The 18,209-nt window shown below is 50.9% G+C and overlaps 1 protein-coding gene across 1 annotated transcript in view; it reads left to right on the top strand.

Annotated features, from left to right (window-relative positions):
• ELP3 (elongator acetyltransferase complex subunit 3) overlaps positions 1–18,209 on the top strand; it is an 87,642-nt gene that overhangs the window by 33,637 nt on the left and 35,796 nt on the right. Inside the window, exons 8-9 of the mRNA XM_083178833.1 lie at positions 10,457–10,618; positions 16,879–17,005. Coding sequence (XP_083034959.1) covers positions 10,457–10,618; positions 16,879–17,005 — 289 coding nt within the window. The remainder of the gene's footprint in view (positions 1–10,456; positions 10,619–16,878; positions 17,006–18,209) is intronic.

Here is an 18,209-nt window from a genome sequence, read left to right as displayed (position 1 = left end):
CAGGAGGGATGTGCCCAGTGGTGGCTTCCCTGGTGTCTCCAGTCTTCCCTCTTATAGATGACGGGGAATGCAGGAACAGGATGGATGTGACCAGTGGTGTCTTCCCTGGTCTCTCCAGTCTTCCCTCTTATAGATGATGGGGAATGCAGGAACAGGATGGATGTGACCAGTGGTGGCTTCCCTGGTGTCTCCAGTCTCCCTCTTATAGATGACGGGGAATGTGGGAACAGGAGGGATGTGCCCAGTGGTGGCTTCCCTGGTGTCTCCAGTCTCCCCTCTTATAGATGATAGGGAATGTGGGAACAGGATGGATGTGCCCAGTGGTTGCTTCCCTGGTGTCTCCAGTCTCCCCTGACGGGAAATGTGGGAACAGGATGGATGTGCCCAGTGGTGGCTTCCCTGGTGTCTCCAGTCTCCCCTCTCATAGATGATAGGGAATGCAGGAACAGGATGGATGTGCCCAGTGGTGGCTTTCCTGGTGTCTCCAGTCTCCCCTCTTATAGATGATAGGGAATGTGGGGACAGGGTGAATGTGCCCAGTGGTGGCTTCCCTGGTGTCTCCAGTCTCCCCTCTTATAGATGACGGGGAATGTGGGAACAGGATGGATATGCCCAGTGGTGGCTTCCCTGGTGTTTCCAGTCTCCCCTCTTATAGATGACATGGAATGCAGGAACAGGATGGATGTGCCCAGTGGTGGCTTCCCTGGTGTCTCCAGTCTCCCCTCTTATAGATGACATGGAATGCAGGAACAGGATGGATGTGACCAGTGGTGGCTTCCCTGGTGTCTCCAGTCTCCCTCTTATAGATGACAGGAAATGTGGGAACAGGATGGATGTGCCCAGTGGTGGCTTCCCTGGTCTCTCCAGTCTCCCCTCTTATAGATGATAGGGAATGTGGGGACAGGGTGGATGTGCCCAGTGGTGGCTTCCCTGGTGTCTTCAGTCTCGCCTCTTATAGATGACGGGGAATGTGGGAACACGATGGATGTGCCCAGTGGTGGCTTCCCTGGTGTCTTCAGTCTCGCCTCTTATAGATGACGGGGAATGTGGGAACAGGAGGGATGTGCCCAGTGGTGGCTTCCCTGGTGTCTCCAGTCTCCCTCTTATAGATGACATGGAATGCAGGAACAGGATGGATGTGCCCAGTGGTGGCTTTCCTGGTGTCTCCAGTCTCCCTCTTATAGATGACATGGAATGCAGGAACAGGATGGATGTGCCTAGTGGTGGATTCCCTGGTGTCTCCAGTCTCACCTCTTATAGATGACGGGGAATGCAGGAACAGGATGGATGTGCCCAGTGGTGGCTTTCCTGGTGTCTCCAGTCTCACCTCTTATAGATGACGGGGAATGCAGGAACAGGATGGATGTGCCCAGTGGTGGCTTCCCTGGTGTCTCCAGTCTTCCCTCTTATAGATGACATGGAATGCAGGAACAGGATGGATGTGCCCAGTGGTGGCTTTCCTGGTCTCTCCAGTCTCCCCTCTTATAGATAACATGGAATGCAGGAACAGGATGGATGTGCCCAGTGGTGGCTTCCCTGGTCTCTCCAGTCTTCCCTCTTATAGATGACATGGAATGCAGGAACAGGATGGATGTGCCCAGTGGTGGCTTTCCTGGTGTCTCCAGTCTCCCCTCTTATAGATTACGGGGAATGCAGGAACAGGATATATGTGCCCAGTGGTGGCTTTCCTGGTGTCTCCACTGGGCATCTTATAGATGACGGGGAATGTTGGAACAGGATGGATGTGCCCAGTGGTGGCTTTCCTGGTCTCTCCAGTCTCCCCTCTTATAGATGACATGGAATGTAGGAACAGGATGGATGTGCCCAGTGGTGGCTTCCCTGGTCTCTCCAGTCTTCCCTCTTATAGATGACATGGAATGCAGGAAAAGGATGGATGTGCCCAGTGGTGGCTTCCCTGGTGTCTCCAGTCTCCCCTCTTATAGATGACGGGGAATGCAGGAACAGGATATATGTGCCCAGTGGTGGCTTTCCTGGTCTCTCCAGTCTCCCTCTTATAGATGACATGGAATGTGGGAACAGGATGGATGTGCCCAGTGGTGGCTTCCCTGGTGTCTTCAGTCTCGCCTCTTATAGATGACGGGGAATGTGGGAACAGGAGGGATGTGCCCAGTGGTGGCTTCCCTGGTGTCTCCAGTCTCCCTCTTATAGATGACATGGAATGCAGGAACAGGATGGATGTGCCCAGTGGTGGCTTTCCTGGTGTCTCCAGTCTCCCTCTTATAGATGACATGGAATGCAGGAACAGGATGGATGTGCCTAGTGGTGGATTCCCTGGTGTCTCCAGTCTCACCTCTTATAGATGACGGGGAATGCAGGAACAGGATGGATGTGCCCAGTGGTGGCTTTCCTGGTGTCTCCAGTCTCACCTCTTATAGATGACGGGGAATGCAGGAACAGGATGGATGTGCCCAGTGGTGGCTTCCCTGGTGTCTCCAGTCTTCCCTCTTATAGATGACATGGAATGCAGGAACAGGATGGATGTGCCCAGTGGTGGCTTTCCTGGTCTCTCCAGTCTCCCCTCTTATAGATAACATGGAATGCAGGAACAGGATGGATGTGCCCAGTGGTGGCTTCCCTGGTCTCTCCAGTCTTCCCTCTTATAGATGACATGGAATGCAGGAACAGGATGGATGTGCCCAGTGGTGGCTTTCCTGGTGTCTCCAGTCTCCCCTCTTATAGATTACGGGGAATGCAGGAACAGGATATATGTGCCCAGTGGTGGCTTTCCTGGTGTCTCCACTGGGCATCTTATAGATGACGGGGAATGTTGGAACAGGATGGATGTGCCCAGTGGTGGCTTTCCTGGTCTCTCCAGTCTCCCCTCTTATAGATGACATGGAATGTAGGAACAGGATGGATGTGCCCAGTGGTGGCTTCCCTGGTCTCTCCAGTCTTCCCTCTTATAGATGACATGGAATGCAGGAAAAGGATGGATGTGCCCAGTGGTGGCTTCCCTGGTGTCTCCAGTCTCCCCTCTTATAGATGACGGGGAATGCAGGAACAGGATATATGTGCCCAGTGGTGGCTTTCCTGGTCTCTCCAGTCTCCCTCTTATAGATGACATGGAATGTGGGAACAGGATGGATGTGCCCAGTGGTGGCTTCCCTGGTGTCTTCAGTCTCGCCTCTTATAGATGACGGGGAATGTGGGAACAGGAGGGATGTGCCCAGTGGTGGCTTCCCTGGTGTCTCCAGTCTCCCTCTTATAGATGACATGGAATGCAGGAACAGGATGGATGTGCCCAGTGGTGGCTTTCCTGGTGTCTCCAGTCTCCCTCTTATAGATGACATGGAATGCAGGAACAGGATGGATGTGCCTAGTGGTGGATTCCCTGGTGTCTCCAGTCTCACCTCTTATAGATGACGGGGAATGCAGGAACAGGATGGATGTGCCCAGTGGTGGCTTTCCTGGTGTCTCCAGTCTCACCTCTTATAGATGACGGGGAATGCAGGAACAGGATGGATGTGCCCAGTGGTGGCTTCCCTGGTGTCTCCAGTCTTCCCTCTTATAGATGACATGGAATGCAGGAACAGGATGGATGTGCCCAGTGGTGGCTTTCCTGGTCTCTCCAGTCTCCCCTCTTATAGATAACATGGAATGCAGGAACAGGATGGATGTGCCCAGTGGTGGCTTCCCTGGTCTCTCCAGTCTTCCCTCTTATAGATGACATGGAATGCAGGAACAGGATGGATGTGCCCAGTGGTGGCTTTCCTGGTGTCTCCAGTCTCCCCTCTTATAGATTACGGGGAATGCAGGAACAGGATATATGTGCCCAGTGGTGGCTTTCCTGGTGTCTCCACTGGGCATCTTATAGATGACGGGGAATGTTGGAACAGGATGGATGTGCCCAGTGGTGGCTTTCCTGGTCTCTCCAGTCTCCCCTCTTATAGATGACATGGAATGTAGGAACAGGATGGATGTGCCCAGTGGTGGCTTCCCTGGTCTCTCCAGTCTTCCCTCTTATAGATGACATGGAATGCAGGAAAAGGATGGATGTGCCCAGTGGTGGCTTCCCTGGTGTCTCCAGTCTCCCCTCTTATAGATGACGGGGAATGCAGGAACAGGATATATGTGCCCAGTGGTGGCTTTCCTGGTCTCTCCAGTCTCCCTCTTATAGATGACATGGAATGTGGGAACAGGATGGATGTGCCCAGTGGTGGCTTCCCTGGTGTCTCCAGTCTCGCCTCTTATAGATGACGGGGAATGTGGGAACAGGATGGATGTGCCCAGTGGTGGCTTCCCTGGTGTCTCCAGTCTCGCCTCTTATAGATGACGGGGAATGTGGGAACAGGAGGGATGTGCCCAGTGGTGGCTTCCCTGGTGTCTCCAGTCTTCCCTCTTATAGATGACGGGGAATGCAGGAACAGGATGGATGTGCCCAGTGGTGGCTTCCCTGGTGTCTCCAGTCTCACCTCTTATAGATGACGGGGAATGCAGGAACAGGATGGATGTGCCCAGTGGTGGATTCCCTGGTGTCTCCAGTCTCACCTCTTATAGATGACGGGGAATGCAGGAACAGGATGGATGTGCCCAGTGGTGGCTTTCCTGGTGTCTCCAGTCTCACCTCTTATAGATGACGGGGAATGCAGGAACAGGATGGATGTGCCCAGTGGTGGCTTCCCTGGTGTCTCCAGTCTTCCCTCTTATAGATGACATGGAATGCAGGAACAGGATGGATGTGCCCAGTGGTGGCTTCCCTGGTCTCTCCAGTCTTCCCTCTTATAGATGACATGGAATGCAGGAACAGGATGGATGTGCCCAGTGGTGGCTTCCCTGGTGTCTCCACTGGGCATCTTATAGATGACGGGGAATGTGGGAACAGGATGGATGTGCCCAGTGGTGGCTTTCCTGGTCTCTCCAGTCTCCCCTCTTATAGATGACATGGAATGCAGGAACAGGATGGATGTGCCCAGTGGTGGCTTCCCTGGTCTCTCCAGTCTTCCCTCTTATAGATGACATGGAATGCAGGAACAGGATGGATGTGCCCAGTGGTGGCTTTCCTGGTGTCTCCAGTCTCCCCTCTTATAGATTACGGGGAATGCAGGAACAGGATATATGTGCCCAGTGGTGGCTTTCCTGGTGTCTCCAGTCTCCCTCTTATAGATGACATGGAATGTGGGAACAGGGTGGATGTGCCCAGTGGTGGCTTTCCTGGTCTCTCCAGTCTTCCCTCTTATAGATGACATGGAATGCAGGAACAGGATGGATGTGCCCAGTGGTGGCTTTCCTGGTGTCTCCAGTCTCCCCTCTTATAGATTACGGGGAATGCAGGAACAGGATATATGTGCCCAGTGGTGGCTTTCCTGGTGTCTCCAGTCTCCCTCTTATAGATGACATGGAATGTGGGAACAGGATGGATGTGCCCAGTGGTGGCTTTCCTGGTCTCTCCAGTCTTCCCTCTTATAGATGACATGGAATGCAGGAACAGGATGGATGTGCCCAGTGGTGGCTTCCCTGGTGTCTCCACTGGGCATCTTATAGATGACGGGGAATGTTGGAACAGGATGGATGTGCCCAGTGGTGGCTTTCCTGGTCTCTCCAGTCTTCCCTCTTATAGATGACATGGAATGCAGGAACAGGATGGATGTGCCCAGTGGTGGCTTTCCTGGTCTCTCCAGTCTTCCCTCTTATAGATGACATGGAATGCAGGAAAAGGATGGATGTGCCCAGTGGTGGCTTCCCTGGTGTCTCCAGTCTCCCCTCTTATAGATGACGGGGAATGCAGGAACAGGATATATGTGCCCAGTGGTGGCTTTCCTGGTCTCTCCAGTCTCCCTCTTATAGATGACATGGAATGTGGGAACAGGATGGATGTGCCCAGTGGTGGCTTCCCTGGTGTCTCCAGTCTCACCTCTTATAGATGACGGGGAATGTGGGAACAGGATGGATGTGCCCAGTGGTGGCTTTCCTGGTCTCTCCAGTCTTCCCTCTTATAGATGACGGGGAATGTGGGAACAGGAGGGATGTGCCCAGTGGTGGCTTCCCTGGTGTCTCCAGTCTTCCCTCTTATAGATGACGGGGAATGCAGGAACAGGATGGATGTGACCAGTGGTGTCTTCCCTGGTCTCTCCAGTCTTCCCTCTTATAGATGATGGGGAATGCAGGAGCAGGATGGATGTGACCAGTGGTGGCTTCCCTGGTGTCTCCAGTCTCCCTCTTATAAATGACGGGGAATGTGGGAACAGGAGGGATGTGCCCAGTGGTGGCTTTCCTGGTGTCTCCAGTCTCGTCTCTTATAGATGACTGGGAATGTGGGAACAGGATGGATGTGCCCAGTGGTGGCTTCCCTGGTGTCTCCAGTCTTCCCTCTTATAGATGACGGGGAATGTGGGAACAGGAGGGATGTGCCCAGTGGTGGCTTCCCTGGTGTCTCCAGTCTTCCCTCTTATAGATGACGGGGAATGCAGGAACAGGATGGATGTGACCAGTGGTGTCTTCCCTGGTCTCTCCAGTCTTCCCTCTTATAGATGATGGGGAATGCAGGAACAGGATGGATGTGACCAGTGGTGGCTTCCCTGGTGTCTCCAGTCTCCCTCTTATAGATGACGGGGAATGTGGGAACAGGAGGGATGTGCCCAGTGGTGGCTTTCCTGGTGTCTCCAGTCTCGTCTCTTATAGATGACTGGGAATGTGGGAACAGGATGGATGTGCCCAGTGGTGGCTTCCCTGGTGTCTCCAGTCTTCCCTCTTATAGATGACGGGGAATGCAGGAATTGACCCCTTCAATTATTTTCCTCCCTATTAAATTCAGACACTTAAAAGTTCAGCGACAGCTCTGAGCCAACATGCATCCATATCCATATTTCATGGAATTAGAGAACAACTAAGGATATTTTGCTGTTCTATTTTCTTCCATGGGTGAAAAAGTTATATTGAAAAACTTTGCCATGATGAAAGCCAACGCTCTTCTGCTAATTCGGTAAATCCCTTACCATTGTGCGTTAAAGATATTTCTGCATGATATAAATATGGGCAGGGCAGTGGCACAGGGGTTAGCATTGCTGCTTCCCAGACCAAAGGTCCGGTGCGATCTTGTAGGATCTGTGTGGAGTCTATATGTTCTAACAGACCTTTTAAAGCTGTTTCCTGCTGGTGCTGTGCAGAAGATAACGGCGCGTCACACACTAAACTTCGCTGCGTCTCACTTCAGACAATAAAGCATTACAACAGCAGTATTAGCATTTCCTCCCGAATGGTACGGCGGGGCGCAGACTCGCGGGTATCATTGTGTTACCTGCCTTATTTGCCTCTGAGGTCTGCTGGAGCCTTTGTCAGGATGCTGGTTCTTACAAAGCCTGTGACTTTGCTTTTCTTTTTAACCTCCCACCGTAAAGTAGCACTCGGTCCACCCCCCTCCCACTTTGCCCCGATGCTGCTAATGATACGCACAGCGTGAGCAGCACTTACACAGAAAATAACTGCGAAAATAATTGCTGCTAAATACTATAACAATCTCTGGCCCTTGTTTCTGTTTGTCGTACGCGTACATAATGGCTGTATTCAGGGTCAAATTGAGCTTTTGGAACTCCCACGAGCCTCCGCAATTCAGAAAACACAAATTATAAAAGTTTGGCCTGATGCACAGAATACAGACCTGGCCTCACAGCGCTGGCGTGTTCTGTCCGTGAGGGGGCTACGATGGGTTAGTAGGTACGGCGCATTTGGTCAGTGAATAGGGCCTAGTTGGGTCATTGCAGCACAGAACTTGCTTCTATCTGTGTATTTCATTGACTTTCCCCCCCATTGAGCTTTTAGGATGAACTTAGATAAAGGACAAAACAGGATTATCCTGCAAGGGCGCCGTCTCCCCACGTCTCCAAATCTGCATCAGCTCCTCTCCAAGAGCCCTGTGACTCACAGACAAAGCAAGGACCGGGGAAATCAGGGGAGTTGTAGATTTGTTATGTCTTCTATTGCATTTATGGCTGGTTTTCTCTCAGAATAGAATGAAGTGCTTTCTGGCGGTCACTGTCGAATAGCGCCGGTTCCACTGTGCGGGTCAGCAGCAAACAATCCTTCAAGTGCATTTAGTGTAGTGGAGGCGGCCGTTTTGTCTAAGAGTGCTAAGCTGCCCTCGGTATTCATGACTTTGCTGCCTGTCAGAGCAATTTATCATGCAGCTTTAAATAAGTCAAGTGTCCGCATGCGGTCCCGTTGCCACGTGTCCGCCTGCGGTCCCGTTGCCACGTGTCCGCCTGCGGTCCCGTTGCCACGTGTCCGCCTGCGGTCCCGTTGCCACGTGTCCGCCTGCGGTCCCGTTGCCACGTGTCCGCCTGCGGTCCCGTTGCCACGTGTCCGCCTGCGGTCCCGTTGCCACGTGTCCGCCTGCGGTCCCGTTGCCACGTGTCCGCCTGCGGTCCCGTTGCCACGTGTCCTCCTGCGGTCCCGTTGCCACGTGTCCGCTGACGTGACAGGAATTGTCTCAGGTACAGAACTAGGCCGAATGAACCGGACCCGCTCTGACATTAGTGTGACGTTGACGAATGAACCGGACCCGCTCTGACATTAGTGTGACGTTGACGAATGAACCGGACCCGCTCTGACATTAGTGTGACGTTGACGAATGAACCGGACCCGCTCTGACATTAGTGTGACGTTGGCGAATGAACCGGACCCGCTCTGACATTAGTGTGACGTTGACGAATGAACCGGACCCGCTCTGACATTAGTGTGACGTTGACGAATGAACCGGGCCCGCTCTGACATTAGTGTGACGTTGACGAATGAACCGGACCCGCTCTGACATTAGTGTGACGTTGACGAATGATCCGGACCCGCTCTGACATTAGTGTGACGTTGACGAATGAACCGGACCCGCTCTGACATTAGTGTGACGTTGACGAATGAACCGGACCCGCTCTGACATTAGTGTGACGTTGATGGTTAAAACTTCAATGGTGCAATTGCGCGAATGCTGAGGCCGTGGCCATCGATAGCCGTTACGCCACCACCTGTGTACGCCATCGGTGATCCTCCCACTCCTGACCATATGATTGCCATCGCTATCAGACCACCGAGGTTTGCTCACCGTTGATGGCCATCCCTATAGAGAAACCACTTGAACCGGTTTCTATAATGGCCAGGTGGGACATCCCAGGTAATTATAAGACTCCTAGGGATTTGTATCCTCACTGTCGAACCCTGATATTTACTATTGTAGTTTTGTAAGTATTTAATATTATTTAAGTATTAATTTTAATTTAAATTTTATTAATTCTATTTATTAGAGAGGAGCTGATTGTATGGTGGTTTATCACTCTGATCACTTTCCAAGCTTTGTACATCTGGCCTGGATTGACATTGTGACCATATTCCCTGGGTAATGGGAAAGTCGGAGAGTGAAATGCACATAAGCAACGCCAGTAATAGGGCTGCAATATAGTAATGATATAACATACAGGTCACATGTTGCTTTGAGCCCTGTATAATCTTTCATGTCAGTTTTTTTGACTTCTTGCTCAATTCTAACCTCTGTTTATCACAAAAGAGCAAATTAGAAAGTCATTTTTCCCTAATGTCGATGCGTAATTATACGGATTGCCCATTGTTCCTACCGCTGATGCTTTTTGGGACCATTGATTCTTTCCTATTGTATAATTCCGGAAGAGGGTGGAAAAAAGAACTCCTCGTTTACAATCCCATCGGCTGTAAAACATTAGGGTGCGTGGAGTCATTTGTTTAAGCGAGCGGCCATTGTGGATGGTATAGATTTCCACTCAAGCTCGCTGTCACGCGTCGTGTGGACGTTTAATTCTGTACACCTCATTACATGGCACAATGGGCGCAGTCTTCCTTTCCTTTGTGCTCTCTATCGCCCCCCATTATTATATTTCCTGTCCGCTGAGAATTGGATCACAGGAGCGACGGCCTTGTGCGTCAGCGGCCAGACCGGTCATCACATATTGACTCTCAAAATTCTATATTATTCTAGTGAGTGCAATTTGGATGAGTATAGGGTAGAAAGGCCAAGCACGCCTTAGCACCGCTAGTGCCGCCCCACTAATTTCCCCCAAGTTGCGTTAGCGGCTTCTCCTAGGTGCACGGGAGAAAGATATGTTTGATTTGATGCCGTAGAGCCGGATTTCATGATCTATTTGTGGTCCTAAACAAACAAAGCGGTTAGAGATAGGCTGCGGGCATGGAGGGCTAGGATTTGGGGTAGGATCGTTACGGTTGGGCCACGTGGGTGTTAGGGATAAGCTGTATAAAGGGGAGTATTAGGGCTTGGATAGGGGCAGGGAGAAGTGAAGCATACTCTCTGTTATGGGGGATTAAGAACCTACACATTTCTATATATCATCAATATTCTACAGTTTCTGAGACCTGGGTAATATATTACGTCAGCATCCGCCCATAGAAATCACACTACCTATTACTGATTATTAGAGAATGTTCCTGACTCCCCCTCACGTCTGTCCGTCCTTTGTCCCTTCAGGTACTCGGAACGGAGTAACACAAAGTGCGTGGGGATCACTATAGAGACCCGGCCGGATTACTGCCTGAAGCGGCATCTGAGCGATATGTTGGCCTACGGCTGCACCAGGCTGGAGATCGGGGTACAGAGCGTGTACGAGGATGTGGCCAGGGACACCAACCGGTAAGTGCTGTCTTCTCCCGGTGCTGGTGTGACGTTATCCCATGTCTACGGATGGGGCACTGACCCGGCGATTTTGGATCCGTTTTTGTCTTTTGTCAATTCGACAAAAAAAAAAAAGTTAAAAGGCATGGTTGAAAATATACTTAAAAACGGTCGACATTGCCCATAATTTTAGGGGCTGTGGAATGATCTAAAGGTGCGATTTGAGCTTCCAATTTTGACTATATAGTCAGCGGTGGAATATTCTGTGCTGTGTAACCGGCACGAGACAGACGCTCCGATGTCTTGGAACTTTAATGAAGGGGATCCCCGGAAGTCCTGCTCCCCAGCTATGCGCCAGCCTGAGACACTGATGTCCGGATACATCCTACGCAGTTCCCTTATCATGAAAGCCCCGTCCTCCGTCCCCTGTCGGCGCATTGTGTTATATGTCCTGAGTGACTCAGCAGTGTGTTCCCAGATGAAGGCTATGGGGGTTTCCATTGAATGGACGATACAATGGTAGACATCTGTCTGATGTCTTATACGGTTTCCTGCCAGGCTGAGGGTTTTGTAGTAAGCAGGTGAGCGCTATGGCTGCTGTTTGGCGCAGGGTAAAACGACGTCGGCCAGCTAGCAGTTGTCTATCACTGATATAAGAGGATAATATGAACATATTGCTGAACCAGTTAGAAATATAAAAATAATACAGTTATGATAAGTGGTGCAAAGGAGGCGGTTGGGTTGCCCTGACAACCAGTTTTTTTGTTCTAAAGTGCACAAAAAAAGGAAACCACACTGGTTGCTATGGGCAATGCTACTTGTTTTGTCTTTGAGCTCTTTTCCAAATTTGCCCCTGGTGTTTATATATTTAGGCAGAGCCCTGGTCTTGGCAAAGAGCCCGATGTGCTCCATCCTCAGTCTGGGGGTCCTGTAATGGGCTGGGGGTCCCTATTTCCAGGCCTTGCATGTAGGAGTGACCCGTAAAGGACATTTTTGTGATCCGGAACATTCCCATTAGCTGTGTACGATTTGTCTTGTATACGGTAGCGGTGTAAATTCTGTGCGAGCGATGCAGCGTGGCTTGTGGGAGGAAGCGGCACACCCGGAGGAAACTCACGCAAGCACTGGGAGAATATACAAACTCCACACAGACATGACCACGGCGGGATCTTAGTGCTGTGAGGCAGTAATGCCAACCATTACACCCTCCGTGCTGCCCCATATGGAATCACACTGAATCAGGCCCAGAGTTGCTGAGAGTTTTGTACAACGTATAGAGGTTTGTGAAAGCTGCTTATAAGTCAGTAACGAGTGAGTGGGTGGGAAGAGATGGGAGATAACCGTCCTGCTGAGGCGCCACATCCGCGCAATCAATAAATCTTTCAGCTGTGAGACTTGTAATCCTGGCTTTCTGTGACCTCCATTATATTGCTGCCTGTCCTTGTCACAAGCAGACGCGTGCTGACAGGACGGGCTCCGTCCCTGGCAGCAGCTGCGCGTTCCCGTCCTGCAGACGTAGGGAAAATCCGCCTTGTTCTGTCCGGTCCGATCGCCGGCTCGTGCTGCAGGGCGATGTACGATCTCTCCGCAGCTGTTATGTACATGAAGTAACCAGGTATGGCTATCCGCGCCACGGTATTGCCACTAAAACTCTGTGACACCGATGAAACCACTATTGTCTGGTCACTGGCGCATCTGCTTTCCTCAGCCTCTCACTGATCACACGGAGAGTCTACATGTTCTACATATTTACCTATATGGAAGCTGGATTAACCGTATATCATCCATAGACTTCTGTACAGCAGAGCCACCTAGTGGCCGAATCACAGAGAAAAAGTTTAGAATATTTTAATTTCTTTTAACAGATTCGGTGGAACTGGTTCGTGAGAAGAACCAGGATTCCAGTGAATGCAACAGATTAATTTTCCAGAACTGGTAGAAGAATTGAGTTCTATTGGGAGTGGGAATTATGTGTACCTCTTCCCCATCTCGTATCGCTAAGGCTGCTCCTCAAAAAGAAATCTAGTTGCGCTCTATTTAGCAGACACGCTGGAGCCGCACTTCAAGGAATCTGAGGACTGGGGAGGTCTCTCAGAATACGAGAGAGGTTAAATAAAGAAGCAGAGGGGGGTAGTGCTGGCTTTGGGTCACACTACTACTGCTGGGCTGGTCCAGGATCATGTCTAAGTGGACGCTGAAGCCTCTGTCCAGCATGGGTGGGCTACATGCAAAAGCAGCCGGTATTTACCCTGCATACAAAAAAAAAAAAAGATCTAATAAGTGCATCCCTTGCATTGCAGCATGGTGTGTCCTGGTGCACAGTTGCCAGATCAGACCCAGGCTCTTTGTGCGCTGAGTAAATGATCGCCACTTGGCATGGCGGCAGCCGCTGATTTACCCTGTTACCTGCAAGGCCCCTCCTTATTGTGCCAGTGGTGTTCCCAGTAACGAGCGAGGAGGCGCACTGATCACCACGTTTAGCAAGTTGCTGCTGTGAATATCCCATCTTCCCCAGCATCTGGCTGTTGGCAGATCGCATTAATGCCATTGTCTGTCTATTAATTAGTAGGCGGCATTGTTAGCGGTTTGTTCACCTCCATTATATAGAAAATACTTCAGAGTACATCAAGTGTTATCTCTTTGTCTATCAAAATTAAAAAAGAGCGAGAAAGCTTAGCAGGGGAGCACAAGTGGCACTTACGCAGCGTCCTTGCGCCCAATTATCTGTCAGTTATCCCTGGAGTGGGGTCATCACTGACCCTTCTCAATAGAGAAACGTGTTCATTAGATCGTGATTCTCCTGTGTGTCCGGGAACGAGATCCTGCCAGCGTCTGTCATACGTGGGGCGCGATCTGCTCCCCGCGGATCCGTTACATTTCTAAATGTCAAGCGCCCCTTCAGCAATACAAAAGAGTAAAAAGAAAGGGGCTTCGTAATTCTGACGCTGGCGTGTTGTGGAGAGAACACCTGTGTTAGATGCAGATGTCACGAGTATTAAATAAATCTATTGCTTAATGTGACTTCCTATGCAGTGGGGAGAAGGGCACCACAATAACTGGCACTCTCTACCACTCTGTTAGTGCGATGTATTGCATGCCATTACTTTTTTGGGCTAGACCCTGTTGGCGTCCCATTCATGGCAGCAGATTTCCCAAAACTGAATTGTTTTGGATAAGAAAGCTAAAATCAGCACTACCAGGAACAGGGGTGTGAAGATTAATGTATGCGTTACTCTTTGCGTGCTAGATTTGGACTATGTGGCGCTATGGTGCCGGTTGTGGCCCCGCATATCCGCCATCAGCATCGATCACCTAACTGTGATCTGCCCTGGCATTCCCATCATTTCGGTGCAACATGAGGGTGACGCAAACAAGCTATTCATTGTAAAGTCTGCTGCAGTTTGGACAGTGCTATGCCTGCCCCTAGGTAACTTTAGATTATTCAGGTATACTTTTACATAGAAACAGGTGAATAAAACAGTGGTTAAGATGAATGACTGTTCCCAGAATCCTCCTCTTCCCAAGTATTTCCTGACCACATCCTCCCGTTCAGCCTGTACTCTCTCTCTCATTGACCTGTCCGATAACATACAGCAGATGCGCCCCTGGTACAGCGAGCGCGCAGCAGCTGCTCTGACGATAACCAGTTGTTGAGCGCACCAGAAATTCTTTCTCTTCACATTTTAAACATCAAAACAATCGGGAGTAATTGCGGTAAGTAATTGTCTTGCGGGGAGGAGGTCCTATTACTGCGAAGGGCCTTTTGTTTTGTTGCTCCGCGGATAATAGGCGAACAGTACGGGGCTATTATGTCTATCAGCTAACGTAATCAGTATCCCAGCGTTTTCTCATTTGCAGATTTTTGTTTTCTCCCCCAGAGTTTCCGCTTGCTTTTATTTAGTCATCGGCAATGTAATTGGGCTTATTAGCGACGTACAGTCACATGAATGTGTATTATCCATAGCTGGGACTGTTGTGCTGTACGAAATGAGCGCACGGATAGCCGGGTCTACGGTACTGGGCGCTGGTACAGAAACACTCAGTGTAGCAGGCACTTTCTGCTCATCGGTTCATTAGGGAATATTGACAGCTTTGAGGCATGAGGTGCCTTGTGTCTCGGCGATGATGCTTGTTCTTTGGGAATTGATGGCCTGCCTTCTCACGGATATCGGTCCGGCCCACGGAATGTTAAACACTCCTGCGACTTCTATTGACTTTGCACACACTGCATTAATATTAGTGACACCCTCCTACTGCATCATTGTACATAGAGGCCTCTCGCCCACACTCCTTGCTCGCTCAGACGGAACGCTCATCTGTTTAGTATACACAATGGTCATTAGTGACGGGTGACTGCCGATATTGATTGCTGAATGGCAGTTTACAAATTGTGTTCATGAGCGTTCCGGCGTGCTCAATGCAACTCGTATGAACCCTTTCGCCGCTGACGTGGGGAATGCCGCGTCCCAATTCTATATAATAAAGATGGCCAGCGATAAAAAGTGTTGGATACTGGTCCGGCCTTAGGCGCACAGTTGGGCCTGCCGACATGAGCTTCTGATGCTGTCCGTGGTGACTGGTCGTCTGGTGGGCTCTTGCATGTGCTACATGACAGGCAACCTACCTAGCCAATGACACCCACCTAGCATCTGTATACTACAGGCCCATGATGGAGAAGTTAAACGTATGTGGGAAACAAACAGCTAGGGGAGGAAAGGAGAGGGTACAAGACTAATAATGCTGGAGAGAGAGAAGGTAAGAGGGGGCAGGCGGGACAGAGGGAAGAGGAGACTCAGGAAGCAGGTCTGAGGGGGCTGGAGAGGGCGAGGCTTGGGGGACAGGTGGGTCTGAGGGAAGAGGAGACACAGGAAGCAGGTCTGAGGGGGCTGGAGAGGGCGAGGCTTGGGGGACAGGTGGGTCTGAGGGAAGAGGAGACACAGGAAGCAGGTCTGAGGGGGCTGGAGAGGGCGAGGCTTGGGGGACAGGTGGGTCTGAGGGAAGAGGAGGCACAGGAAGGAGGACTGAGGGGGCTGGAGAGAGAGGCTTGGGGGACAGGTGGGTCTGAGGGAAGAGGAGACACAGGAAGCAGGTCTGAGGGGGCTGGAGAGGGCGAGGCTTGAGGGACAGGTGGGTCTGAGGGAAGAGGAGACTCAAGAAGAAGGACTGAGGGGACATTAGAGGGCAAGGCTTGGGGGACAGGTGGGTCTGAGGGAAGAGGAGACACAGGAAGCAGGTCTGAGGGGGCTGGAGAGGGCGAGGCTTGGGGGACAGGTGGGTCTGAGGGAAGAGGAGACTCAAGAAGAAGGACTGAGGGGACATTAGAGGGCAAGGCTTGGGGGACAGGTGGGTCAGAGGGAAGAGGAGGCACAGGAAGGAGGACTGAGGGGGCTGGAGAGAGAGGCTTGGGGGGCAGGTGGGTCAGGACATATAAGACGCATTGAGAGAGGAGAAAACCCCCTTGCAGCTCCAGGGACAACCACTCGTCACCTCTGTTCTCAGTAATATAGAAATACTATAATTTATTGCAGGTAATTGTATGTATGGCTGGATATTTCTATGAGAATAATCTTCTGTCGATAAGATATAAGTGGAGGCAGCTATGTTGGTTTATATCAGGAATGAATGACATCACTGAGACGCAGAGTGCATGTATGAGCCCCATATATATATGATGTCATCGCCAAGGTAGCGAGCACGTTGTAGGGTTCCATTACTAATATGGTGCCAATGGCATTACAAACCAAAGTAGCCTTGTGTTCGCTTCATTAACTTCATTCTTCACTATCGATTAAATAAAACAAAAAAACATATTTACATATTATTCGTTTACTAGTTGAAATCCCATCAAAATGACTGTTTCTGTAATGCACTTGAACTTTGAGCTGTGACAGTTTTTACTTTCACTTTGAGCAGTGACATGTTTTAGCCCTCAAAATCTCCACCCCACCCCCAGTCCCTATCTGTTCCTACCTCCAATCTCTGTCTTCCCCGCTCCCTCTCTCCATGTCCAGCAAGTTTGAAACAGATCAATGTCCCTGCAAAAATTGCTTTCACTTTCTATTATTACATCCTTTAGCACACAAAGGAGTAATTTGGACTGTCGAGTGGCCTCTAGTGGTCAATGGAGGTACTTTACCTCCTAGAGGTGGGGAGTAGTTAGCCTTTATATATTTTCTTCTTTACGCCTGGGCCCTTGATGAGCTCGGTGACCTGTATTGTGTATAATGACACACTTGCCTTTTCCATTCTGAGCTCTCACTACACTCTCTCTCTTCCAGGGGCCACACTGTAAAGGCGGTGTGCGAGTCTTTCCACATGTCCAAGGACGCTGGATTCAAAGTGGTGTCTCACATGATGCCGGATCTACCTAACATGGGCCTGGAGCGAGATATCGAACAGTTCATAGTAAGTATCCAGAGGGTAATGTGTTCCATAGCCAGGGCGCAGGAAGCCACAGACTGAGAGTTATATGATGGGAGGAGCAGGATCCCCAGCAGCACAGAGTATATCAGGAGATGAGGGATGTGTTAGTGAGGACAGGGCTGCATGTGACAGGGGCAGTGACATGATGTGAGGAGGGGAATGGGGGCAGCAGGAAGCCACAGACAGAGTTATATAGTGGGAGGAGCAGGGTCCCCAGCAGCACAGAGTATATCAGGAGATGAGGGATGTGTCAGTGAGGACAGGGCTGCATGTGGCAGGGGCAGCGACATGATGTGAGGAGGGGAATGGGGGCAGCAGGAAGCCACAGACTTAGAGTTATATAGTGGGAGGAGCAGGGTCCCCAGCAGCACAGAGTATATCAGGAGATGAGGGATGTGTCAGTGAGGACAGGGCTGCATGTGACAGGGGCAGTGACATGATGTGAGGAGGGGAATGGAGGCAGCAGGATGCCACAGACTGAGAGTTATATAGTGGGCAGAGCAGGGTCCCCAGCAGCACAGAGTATATCAGGAGATGAGTGATGTGTCAGTGAGGACAGGGCTGCATGTGACAGGGAAACTGATGCATGGAGATTGTGGTGTTAAACACTTCTGTGCATCCAGCTTGCTGCCATTAAGAGCTGTTTACATCATGTATTGATCAGTGTAACGTTGCTCTCCGGGGTGTAGTACAGCAGCTCACAGATGACAAGAACACAAGTGGCAGTGTCGCACACACGGAGCAGCAGTGTACAGAAGAGCAGATTCTGGGAGAACATGGTCCTGATCCGTAACAGGCTGCGTGGTATCTGTGTGACCTGATGCTGCGGCTCCCTGCGGTGTCACTACACACATAATTGTTGTCCTACATTTACAGACTGCAACTAACATTAGAACAGATCTGTTACAGAAATGTGCTGACAGGTATTTATGGCTCAGTGCGATCAGATCTGCCTGCGTGCGCCCTGTCTGTCTGCCTGCGTGCGCCCTGCCCCTGTCTGCCTGCGTGCGCCCTGCCCCTGTCTGTCTGCCTGCGTGCGCCCTGTCTGTCTGCCTGCGTGCGCCCTGCCCCTGTCTGTCTGCCTGCGTGCGCCCGGCCCCTGTCTGTCTGTCTGCCTGCGTGCACCCTGCCCCTGTCTGTCTGCGTGCGCCCTGCCCCTGTCTGCCTGCGTGCGTGCGCCCTGCCC

Source organism: Crinia signifera, chromosome 3 (genome assembly GCF_055691185.1).
Source record: "Crinia signifera chromosome 3, ASM5569118v1, whole genome shotgun sequence".
NCBI lineage: Eukaryota > Metazoa > Chordata > Amphibia > Anura > Myobatrachidae > Crinia > Crinia signifera.
Note: the sequence above shows the minus strand (reverse complement) of the source record. Positions and strands in the feature narration are given on the sequence as shown.